Consider the following 11,823-nt stretch of genomic DNA (forward strand, 5'->3'; position numbering starts at 1 on the left):
AACTCCCCAAAGCTGCTATGGAATATAAACCAAAGGGAAGAAGAGACCTTGGAAAACCTACAAAGATGCGAAAGGATCGATAGATCAAAGTCTTTGCTTCAGAATGGGGAATCAGTACCCAAACCGTGGAAAGAAAGAAGAAATGTATATATGTGTGTGCGTGCACATGCATGTAATATTTATATTGAATGTAATAAAAATCTAATATATGATAGCAACACAGGTATTGTAAGGAAAGGATTTTGTTTCAAATATATCAAAAGTCCCTGCAGATAATATTAACAGCTGATGCACATCTAGCAGGACAGCTTTCAATCGAAGGGCTGTAACTGAACATAGAAAAGTCTATCAGACTCTGTCTCATTGTAGGCCTGTAGTAGTTTTTTCTTGAGAAGGAAATTACTCTGTTTTTACAAATATTCAGTTTCATGAAGTTAGCAGTACAGAATCAATGTCAGAATGAAGTCGATTGCAGTAGTTACGAGATTTAATGGTAGGAAAGATTTTAATATCAGACAATAGGAGATACCTAATGTGATTAATTACACTGCACAAGTCATCAATGAATAGGTTGAAAAGCAGAGGCCGCTAAACAAATCCCTGTCAAATGCCAGAGAGCCAACAAAATCCAGTCTCCTTCAACTCCTATCTCCCATAGATCCCACCTGATATTATCCTCCCATCTACGTCTAGGTCTCTCCAGCAGTCTCCTGCATTCAGGCTTCCCAACCAATACCCAGTGCACACCTCTTGGCCATCCATGCGTGCCACATGCCTAGCCCATCTCATTTTTCTTGACTTAATCACCCTGACAATAGTGGAGGAGTACAAATTTTTTAGCTCATCATGCAGTTTTCTCCATACCCCATCCTATTCTCACCTTGGCCCAAATATTCTCAAACACCTGCAATCTATGTTCCTCACTCAGACTGCAAGACCATGTTTCACACCCACACAAAACAACGGGCACAATTGTTGTTTTGTATATTTTAGTGCTCAGAATATTGTAACTGAATTTGAAAGGAAGGATGATATTTATTTTAAGTCTGTACCACATGAAGAATGTTGTGAAAATTGTAGAGAGAAACAACTAATTCATCTAAGAAATTGTAAATAACGTTACATGTTTGCTCCTCCAGCAATTTGTTGTTAGCAAGTATGTACATATACGTATGTCATTGGAATAATAATTTTCGGTTGCAATTTAAAAATTTTGCTGCGGTGAAAATGTCCACGGTGTCTTGTGGGTTATAGTGTAGTGTTATAGACCTTTACCAACGCTTTAGATATACTTGCTGCCTGCATGATGATGGGGGACAGCAAATAGTGCTGACACATTGGTAAGCTATCAGACTCCACGGTGCTACAACCCAGCACCGCCGTGAAGCCCTTCAAGTCCACGGTGGTCTTTTGGGTTGTGACGCTGTTTGGACTCGCCAACCACGGTTGCCAAACTACAAGTCCTCATGGAGTCACAACCTGGAAGTCTTTCGTGGAAATGTTTTAACGCAGGTTGGTTTCCTGTTTTTGTGATGGTAGATGGTACTGATCGTGTGTTTATAATAGTTCGTGTATTTATTATAATTATATGATTTGAAGGAATTTGTGATTGTTTGGTGGATACATTTTTTATGAAATTAAATAATGTAAGTGTTATAGAAAATCAGTTTGTCAAAGCCATTGGTTATCAACCTGACTGTTGTCGCTGTTACTACTAACGCTGATGACTATATGAGAGTTATTGTTTAGATAATGGTTTATAGCTGTTTCTTTTAAAAGTAAGATAGTTGGGATGTTACGTTTGTTTCTAATGTTTTGATAAGTTAATAATAAGACATAAGTCGTTAAGCTCTGATGGGTTTAATATTTATTTCTTACACAGAAGAATTTATCAATTGGAAATTCGTAAATTCCGTAAATATATATGTAAATAGAATTAACAGCTGTGTAGTGATGGTATTTGCACTGCGATTAATTATTGTATTTGTATTATGTTCAACATCCTTGGCTTGAACTATGAAGGATCTATGCAATGTAAATATATTCTGTTCTATTCTATGAGCATATTGATTTTATATCAATTTATAACGTAGATGAGTGCCATTGCACAAACCTAAAGCTTTCTTTAATGAATATGTGTTTATGTAAAGTATTTTAGTTTTAGTTTGTGACTGATGCAGTTGAAAGACACACCACCAACATCTCCATGTAGCAATGAAACAATGGATTATAATGAACTGTTTGAAGATGAAGTTGAGGAGGTTATTGATGGTGAAGCTGCAAGTAGCAATAATTACATAGAAGCAAATGATGCAAGTGATGAAGATATTGGCATAGGCTTAGAAGGCAGTGAAAATTCTGAAGGAAATAACCCTGTGAGGGATGATTCAGCATCTGTATTTTCTCATCATAAAGGTTGGTACTTTCTTATCATAAAGGTTAAACTGTGCCAGGTGGATGTGAAGACATTGATGTCCAAAATATCTGCTGGATATTTAGTGATGGAATGAGGAGAGAGGTGTGACCTAGCCAGTATACTGTGCTTATCACCTTCTCAAATTGAAATTTGCATCTAGTAGCAATATTTCTAAAAGCAGCATGTTGATTTTCAACATAATAATGATAATGACAGCAGTTAAAACTGAAATACAATGTGCATGTTGAATACTTATTATATTCTGTCCCAGACCTGTTTGTTTCTTACATGTGACAAGGTACTTTCTTTTTTAAGTTTGTCAACACAGATTACAAATGTAGTTGTTTCCCACAGCAGGAAATGTTTGGTTGCACATATCTTGTAATGGAAACCACATGCCTGAGTTTATGTAAAATCTGTATGTGCATTATCTTGAAGTGGAATGTTGTGATAAATCTATTTCTTTGCCTTATTCCGAGTATATATTATTGAAGCAAATGTTTCTTACATAGGTTCTGTGTTTTGCTGCCATTTACAGCCAAAGGCTGGCAGATTGGCTGTGACTGGAGCAGAGGATGATATGGCATATGTTTGGGAAACACATTCAGGAGAAGTAGTGTTACAATGCAAGGGCCACAAGGTGGGCATTATATTTGTAATTCATTCAGTATAATAATGAGTAAACAGAATGACAGTAGAATTTCAATATCAGTTTACTTGTATAAAGTAACTGAATATTGTTGGTGATTGGTTTCAGCTTGTGCTCAAGGTTCATATCTTAGTCTGGAGACTGACTGACCTGACTAAGGTTTTCCTTGGTTTTCCTTAGTCTCTCCAGGTAAATTCCAGGACATAACATTAAATTAGACCATTACCAGTTCCTTTCACATCCTCTACAGTTAATTATTCACTAATCATAATTTGATGCTATATAAGCTTAGCAATTGAAAATGTCTTTGAATAGATGAAGAATAGATAAATATTAACCTTTTTGCCTCAAAAGCCTTAGAGTGCATAGATAGGATGTGCAAAATACAGCTTCTTCTGCCTAATGTCTACCTGACTTACGCATGGTTCACCTTGTTATTGTGGCAATGAAGTTGTGGTGTTACAACCATTACATCTGATGTATAGGAAATCTTCCTGCCCATTTCAGCAATAGAACCATGATGATAATCTAATTTTTGATTTCGTATGTGAATTAGACTGTGGTTGTGTTGATTCATGAGCTAACTGTCCTATATATAACCTTAACATTTATGTAAGAAAGAGCATTCAAATTAACTAGTCTGATAATGTCAAGATAGAGTGAATTTCTATGGTGCACTGAAGGATTATTAAGTAATACTTTATTACTTTTTCCTTACATTTTGAAATTTGCCTTTGATGAGTGTCAGTTTTTGTGTAAAAAATAATGGGGAAAGTATGACTCTTTGAAGAATGCAGTGTTGTATATGATCAGATATTGCGTGAGAGTAGTCAGGAAGATTTTCTCTGATACGATATTTCACTGTGTCGTGTACAGGACTCTGTGACCTGTGTTAGATTCAACTATGATGGGTCTTACGTTGCAACTGGAGACATGAGTGGTGTCATACAAGTATGGAAAATAGCTAACAAGTTACAAGTATGGGAAACATGTATTGGCGACCTGACTGTAAGTAATACTACGTTTACATTATGAGTTGTATTTGTGTATAGAAAATCAAACAAATGAAGCAACATATTGTAGAACCACAGTAGTGGCACTGGATGTTGTAAAAATTGAATAGAAATGGGTGTTGTGCAGTGAAATTGTGGTGTTTATGTACTCCAACTATAAGTACTGAACATCACAGCCACGTGGTTAGCAGTCATGCTTCTTGTTCAGGAAGTTCCAGGTAAAAACAACAATCTGGAAACATGTTACTGTGTCTGAGGTTTTTCACGGTTTATCTTTATCCCTTCAGCCAAATACTGGGATTGAACCTTAAATGCAGCCATAACCAGTTCTTTCCAAATCCTTTGCAATGTATTATTTATTAATCATTCTGTCATTTGTTGTTATGTAGTTTGAGCTACCGACAGCATCATTAAATGATCCGTATACATAATTAAAATAAATAAATGTTAGTGGATTTACTTAATAATGTAATAAGTTTGTCCCACTATACGCCATGTAGGCGTTTGGGGTGAGTGGAGGTATAGCTCCTCTCTTCCTTGACCTCAGCACTAGATGGGGGTGAGTGGTCAGCATCACGCCCCGGCCGGCTTTACCCCCGGGAAAGGACCCCGGTACCCATTGTAGAGGAGGCTGAGTGGGCCCCAGAGCCGGTCTGGACGCAGAGGCTAGTGGAAAAATCCTCTGCCCCCGTCTGGGATCGAACCCCGGCCTTCCAGCCCGTAGCTAGTCACTATACTGACTGAGCTATCCCGGCTCATAATAATGTAATAAGCTTGTGGTAATTACCATTGCATTTATTTACTGTAAAATCCTTATTTAATTATTTTCCTGGTCTCATTGTGAAATGTTAATTCTTCTTGGACTGTCTCCTGACTATATAGCATCAAATAATGTATGATGAATGAATTGGAAAGGTCGTAGCTTAAATTAAGGTACTTTTCCGCCAGTTTCATGGAGGGACTGGGAAACCTCAGTCCTGGATAGTCATCTCCAGGCTGATGTTTGAACCTGGGACCTCCTGAATATGAAGCAGGAGTACTAACCACTTGGCTGCAACGTTTAAATAAGACTCTGTCTTGCAGTCATGCACTGTTTGCAGTGGCTGAGGTGGCATCACGGAGCAAATGTCTTGCTAGCTGGAACTGAGTCGGGGGAGGTATACGTGTGGAGAATTCCAGGAGGAGAATGCAAAGTGTTGCCTGGCCATGGTGACAAAGCAGACTGTGGACTCATGTTGCCTGATGGTATGCAATTTATAATAAAATTATGACTTTGCTGTCAGGCAGTACGTGGATTTTTATGTCCTCTTTTTATTTTTTTGTATGTTCCTTGCATAGAAACTGTGAAAACTGAAGAAATGAAAGGATTTTGTGTATAATATAAAGGAAATAGATCCCCATAATTTGGAAGGGCACTTCATGCAGAATGTACAAGTATGCCAGCCATTATCATTATAAGTTGCTTTTTATGTGTCCTTTGCATGATGGGCTGATCATGTCTGTCTGTCATCCGCGTGGTTCAACTCAAAAACCATGGGACGGATTTGAATGAAATTTTGTATGGTCATTATTTGAGTAATTATTTGAGAAATAAGTGCAGCAGGTACTGTAAACGTTCTGATAATATCCCAGGTGGAATTTTTTTACCTTGCCATTTACGTCATGAAATACGAAGTAGAGAGAATGAAATTAAGATGTAAATTTTTTTAATTTCCAGGCAAACGTATGGCGATAGGTTATGCAGATGGCTCACTTAAAATATTTGACACAAAGACTGCGACAGTATTACACCACGTACCTCAAGGACAAGCTCACACTGGTACAATTACTGACATGGACTGCCATCCTGATAACAACTTGCTTATCTCTAGTAGTGTGGATGGACATGCTGTTGTGCTCAAAACTCAAACTGGAAAGGTTAGTAGGCCTGTATTATTCTGACAGGAACTCTGAAGTACGAGGCTCGTCCTTAAAGTAAGTTTCCGTGGGGCCGTTTACAGAAACAAAACACAATTTCATGGAAATATTTATTGCAACAGATACAGCAAGTGTCCAGCTATTTTTCAACATATTCGCCACCGGAATTGAGACATTTGTCATACCGTGGGACCAACTTTTGAATACCTGTGTCGTAGAAGTCTACCGCCTGGGATTGGAACCATCTCCGCCTCTCTGTCATTCTCAAAACGCTGACGCTGACCGGACAGGAATTTCTTGAGGTGTAGGAAAAGATGGAAATCACTGGGAGCGAGGTCCGGGCTGTAGGGTGAATGATTAAACACCTCCCAGCTGAACTCCTGCAGGAGACTTGCTGTCCGTCGAGCCGTGTGCGGCCTAGCGTTATCACTGACCGCACTTCACAGTCGGCGGGAGCTGGAATAAGAACCTCCATCTTCAACAGCTGCAACGATGCTACTGTGAGAACGCGGGAGGTGCCGTTAGTGCATGCGCCATGCTACGTCATTGCTCTATCACGTACGCACAGTCGCTTCGCTCAATATAAGGTTTGCTAGCTGTGGGACGAGTGGGAAACTTACTTTTGGGACGCGCCTCGTATTACCTTCGTCTTGCCTTCCATACTTTCTCAGAATCTGTTCTGTTTTCCATCGTAATGTATTGTTATGCAACCGGTGTGCCTGCACAAGGTTTCAGGAGTGCCACAAATTTTCGTAAGAAATTTAAATTTTGCATGTTATAGTTAGAAAAAGGCAATTCTTATCTGTCATCATTAGTTTTATAGAAGATGTGTAATGTTTTTTTTTTCATGTGTCTAAATTCTCATAGGACAATTATTTATATGTAGACGCATATTTACGTCCTTTCAAGAGGCATCATTTTGCTCTGTGCCATCGTGTGTGTTTAACAAATCTGGTAGTGCCACAAGTGAAGAAAGATTGCAGAACGCTCCTAATCCATGTACAGACTATCTGGGCTGTGAACTGGATTTCATTTTTACTTATTGAAAATATTTGAGCCTAATGTGAGCCAGAACAGCTCAGTCGGTAATGTCATTATGTGTGAGCTGGATGACAGGTTCATTTCCCAGCATGGAAAGGCACGTTGTCTACACAACTCTGGGCCACATTTAGCATCGTATCCAATAGATAACATTCTTTCACAGGAGGTAAGGTGCCTGAATCATATAGCTGACTGATTGCTCACTTTTATACAGTGCTGAGGTTTAAAATTTGTATGTTACTTCAGTGCCTTCGCGACATTGAATTGAGGTTCGAGGGTAATAGTAAGATGGCAGTCACACATTCTGATTATTCCTGATTTATCCATTGGTTCCAGATTTCATCAGTACTGGATTGCAAAGGGTTCAACTCTGAGGCCAAGTCCAGTAACACCTCAGTTGAAGCCGTAGGTTTCTGTCAGAATAGCAGTTTTCCGCTTGCGGCCACTGGCAGTCTTGATGGAGTGTTGTGCATATGGGATATTTCTAGAGGGGTGAGATATTTTTACTAGAATTCACTTGCATTATTATCGTCATTTACAGTCGTAACATTATACTGATATTTGTCATGTAATCGGCCTTACAGTTTTATAATCGGTTTACTTACAGTTAGGAAGAATATGAGTTACAAATTATTATTTCTGGCTGTTTTAATGATACAGCATGTTTTTAAAAGAACATTTTCTTCAGTCTGGTATTTGGTGTGTTGCAATATATGAAGTGTTGTTGTTGTTATTATTTTATCTATTCACCATTTTACAGGGTATTTACTTCTATGTACCTGAGACAGACTTTGCCCCTTGCAGTAGTTTTTGGCCGGTGGAGAAGCTGGCGGACGGGCTTACTCTATGTACCTGAGGTGGTACGGTCAGTGCATTTCTTTCGTTTGGGCGTTCGGTCCAATAAGGTCCTCGGTGCAGTCAGCATTATACCATCGCACAAGTGACTCGCTCCTAGCCTTCCGCTTGAAAATTCCACCGGCCAAAAACTACTGCGCCGACTATACATAGTGCAGCAGCTATTTCTGAAATACATTTTGTTTTTTAATGTGCGTTACGTGCTTTAAACAGATTTCGCGTGAGGCATTATATATGTTACACGAGCGTTTTTCGAATGATGTATGATGTTCCTAGAATGGCTGTTTTCTGAAGTTCTCTAATGTCGTGCTCGGCCTGGATGTTGGCCAAATATTTTTTTAGTGTTTTGGAGACGGTTCTAGTCGCTCCTATAATTATTGGAATTACTTTTGCTATCACTTTCCATGTTTGTTGTATTTCAAGGTCTTCTTCGTTTCTTTCTTAATTACATTTCTATCTGTTGGTATTGCTATATCAGTTAAGAAACAAGTTCCGTTTTTATTTTTAATTATATCTGTTATGACTTGTTGATTCCACAAAATAGTTGTTTGGTTATCCTGACTTGTCACAACTGTCTTCAGGGTGTATTCATACCAATTTGTCTTCTCTAGCTTTACCTCAGCTTTCCTGCGTATGTTAAAACGTAACTGAGTACAGACACGATCATGCCATTGTATATATTGCTCTTTTGCCAGCACTGGGTATCCAGACACAACACGATCTGTCGTTTCCTCAAATTGCTGACTTAATCTGCATTTGCTGTCATATCTTTTTTAATATTTTTGCTGCATATTTAGTGTTTATCAATTGGTCTCGTGCTGCTATAAATTGACTTTCGGTTTCTCCTTTCATATCTCCTTTTGTTAGCCACAAAAATGTGTCTTCTTTACTTCTAAGTTGTCTGTCCAATGGAGATACTGCCCATTCATTATGTTGTTTTCCTTTATTTGTGTCATTTATTTAATCTTCAGAATTTAGTTATTTGATTTTTGATGCTGTCTTAGCTATTGAATTTGTTGTTGCTTCGGACCTGTCATGTGGCTTTATAATATTTATATATGGATCCTTCTGATGCTTTATGTGCAAATACTCTGCAGTATTGACTATTTCACTTTTGTATGTTGCTTCAATTTGTGCCAGTCCTCTTCTCCCTTCTTTTCTCTTTACATAAATTCTGTCTGTGTCTGCTTTCGGATGGTGTATCGCGTATATTTTCAACGTTTTCCTAGTTTTTCTGTAAATTCTCTGCAGTTATTGTTTTTATTATTATTATGGTTAATTATTATTACATGTATTTGCATGACGTAAAAGTACCCACTCTTGGTGATTGTGGTATGATTAATGCTAATGTACTGCTCTTTTCTTTTCTTAAAGAGTGTACGACACACACTAAAGCAAGATTCTGGTATCACTAAGCTGGTTTGGGTTAAGAACAGTCCTCTTTTCTATACTGGTGGCTTGGATGGGAGCATTCGACTTTACGATGCGAGGAGCGGCATCTTGCTGAACCAGTTACTTGGGCATTCTAACAGTATCCTGGATATTTCATTTTCCATGTGAGTATGACTCCATATCAGTTCTGCCTCGAAAAGAAAAGCAATAAATCTTTGCCGTGCCATTTAAATTCACCAGTTCCTGATCCTCTGAGGTAAATTTCAATTCCCCTTTAACTTGCTACGTTTTAGTATGTTAAGTTTGGCAAGAGACCTTTGAGTTAGGTATGGAAAAGAGTTAAGGTAAATGATTGATTGATTAATGGGGTTAAAAACATCTCAACCAACTCCCTCCATGGAGGAAAGTCTTCCTTTAGAGAATTAATAGTCACTTAACTATTTAGTAATCCCTCGTTTATCTTACTTTGTGCACAAGAGCCATCCACTGGACCCTACTCTCATCCCAGTTAATCCAGTCCACATTTATGTACTCTAGTTCTGTCTCGTAGTATTTCTTGTAAATATTAAATATAGCATGGAGTTCAAATTCAGTATAAAAGTCACGAAGACAAACTTCTTTTTTTTTTTGCTGTTTGAGATTATTACGACAGTGTGTTGAATTACACTGAAATTGTAAAATGTTTAAGTCGTCACTGTTTACTGTATGAGAAATTAATTAAATTTTGGCCAAAGTGTCTGTATGCTGATAATAATCATGAAAAATTAATTTATGCAGAAGGAATTATTTAGTCTGTAAATGGGAGAATAAATGACTGCAGGGATAAGCACTTAAATCAGCCTCAGCAGAATTGGAAATGACGGGCCGTCCGAACTTTCCCCTTTCAATACCAATAAGTAGGTTATGGAGACACAGGAAGAACATTCAGAAGATACGAGTTCAATTGGAATAGGTATGAGCGTAATCCATGTCACTGAATGCGTGTGTGTGATGTCCGGCCGTATTAATATTTGTTTTGTCCTGTGACAGGGATTTCAGCACTCTACTCTCTTCTTCTGACGACAGTACTGCTAGAATATTTTCTGTTCAAGTGCCAAACTGGTGAAACTTTCATATTGTACATATAAAATCTTATTGATTAAAATATCTGTACTGTTTGAATATAAGTAATGTATGTGTTATATAAAATTAAATTAAATCCGTGGCGTAACAGCTCCAGAGAGCCAAAGCCGACTACCTTGACTGCTGGCCTCACGTTCACACGCCTAAGCAGAGGTGAACGATCATCCAACCAGATATAGGGTGACGTGTGGTCAGCACGACGAACCCCCAGCCATTGCTAGCTTTCCTGACCGGATTACGCTACATATCGTAGCTCCCCAATTTCCTCACGATGCTGGGTTGGCATCGGTCCCATACACCGGTCGAAAGCTCATGAGAAAATTTCTTCTCCCCCGAGACTCGAACCAGCGCGCATTCCGTATCGCCGGTCCAAAGCACGATGCCTCAGACCGCGCGGCTACGGCGCGGGACGTATGTGTTATATAAACATGCAAATTGTAATTAATCCATGTGGACTGGACTTTTGTGGCTCAGGATAAGGTCTCGTCGTGGGTCGTTGTGAGCATTCGGGTCAATAAAATGCAATGAATTTCTTGACTTGCCAAGCACTTACTAGTTTCTCAATAAATGCTCTGCGTCTTCATGAGTTAATTAATTAGTTAATGAATTCTGTAACGTGGGCTGAAGGATAAAAGGAGAAAATTATTAAACGCGTAGTGGACGGTGTGTGGTTATGTGTATGAACTGAATTAAGTTTTCGTCTATATTTGATCTGCTTAGTGTTGTGTTTATCTTTTTTGTGATAGATTTAATGGTTTCCAATGATTTTGTGTTAAGAACTTGTGCACAAAGTACTGTTGAAAAATTTTAAATAAGCAATCATCTGGGGTCCATGAACGGATTAATCCATTTTACATTAATTCCTATGGGGAAAATAGTTCTGGTTTACGAACATTTCGGTTTACGAACGACCTTCAGGAACGAATTAAGTTCGTGAACCGAGGTTTGACTGTATTGGGTATTCTGTCTTGTCCTGTCAGTTATATTACTGACCTTAAAATGCTTTATTATTTAGAGAGAATGGAGGAAAGAACATTTACTAGGAGACTTTGTCAGTATACATTCATAAATTTTATGCCACTTGCAGTTTCAGTGTGTTGAAACCGTGTATGCCTTAAACATTGTCGATTTGAGATTTTTATTTAATTTCAGCTTTAATATTTTTGCTCTGGTTCTGTGTTCTTTCCACCCTCGCTGTCGGTAAAGATTGTGTTTGGATGTAACTTGAAGTTCTCACAACGGAATTTGCGTGTTTGATTCAGCTCCAGTTTTGGAATGTGGCGGTGGACCTTCCACTGCAGTAGTTCATTTGGTAGTGTGTCTGGGTTTGATTCCAAGTGTGATGACTTTTTAATAAACAGATCTGTAACGGCTTAGGAGGCCATAAAATTTCATTTCGCTTTTTACTCCACATTTAT

The 11,823-nt window shown here is 38.4% G+C and overlaps 1 protein-coding gene across 3 annotated transcripts; it reads left to right on the forward strand.

The window, feature by feature from the left end:
- The first annotated feature begins 1,352 nt into the window (after positions 1-1,352).
- LOC110837061 (angio-associated migratory cell protein) lies at positions 1,353-10,511 on the forward strand. Of its 3 annotated transcripts, none has more exons than XM_022078848.2 (9): positions 1,353-1,512; positions 2,159-2,415; positions 2,929-3,056; positions 3,942-4,073; positions 5,179-5,323; positions 5,796-5,995; positions 7,373-7,528; positions 9,266-9,447; positions 10,313-10,511. In XM_022078848.2, the coding sequence occupies exons 2-9, from the start codon at positions 2,175-2,177 to the stop codon at positions 10,386-10,388; spliced, it is 1,260 nt and encodes a 419-aa protein (XP_021934540.1). In that variant the 5' UTR covers positions 1,353-1,512; positions 2,159-2,174; the 3' UTR covers positions 10,389-10,511. The 3 variants fall into 3 exon arrangements, with proteins under 3 accessions (XP_021934540.1, XP_021934539.1, XP_021934541.1); XM_022078847.2 differs by having other exon boundaries at positions 1,508-1,646; XM_022078849.2 differs by lacking the exon at positions 1,353-1,512 and adding an exon at positions 1,656-1,778.
- Positions 10,512-11,823: the final 1,312 nt, after the last annotated feature.

Source organism: Zootermopsis nevadensis, unplaced genomic scaffold, assembly GCF_977971745.1.
Source record: "Zootermopsis nevadensis isolate Lab colony 2312 unplaced genomic scaffold, Znev_1.0 Znev_ptg000017l, whole genome shotgun sequence".
Classification (NCBI taxonomy): Eukaryota; Metazoa; Arthropoda; class Insecta; order Blattodea; family Termopsidae; genus Zootermopsis; species Zootermopsis nevadensis.

Excerpts from the sequence above, each read along its gene's own strand:
- LOC110837061 (XM_022078848.2), top strand. The coding sequence starts at position 2,175 with ATGCAGTTGAAAGACACACCACCAACATCTCCATGTAGCAATGAAACA. Across the intron at positions 3,057-3,941 it reads TACAATGCAAGGGCCACAAG|GACTCTGTGACCTGTGTTAG; the intron begins GTGGGCATTATA and ends TGTCGTGTACAG. Across the intron at positions 5,324-5,795 it reads TGGACTCATGTTGCCTGATG|GCAAACGTATGGCGATAGGT; the intron begins GTATGCAATTTA and ends TTTAATTTCCAG.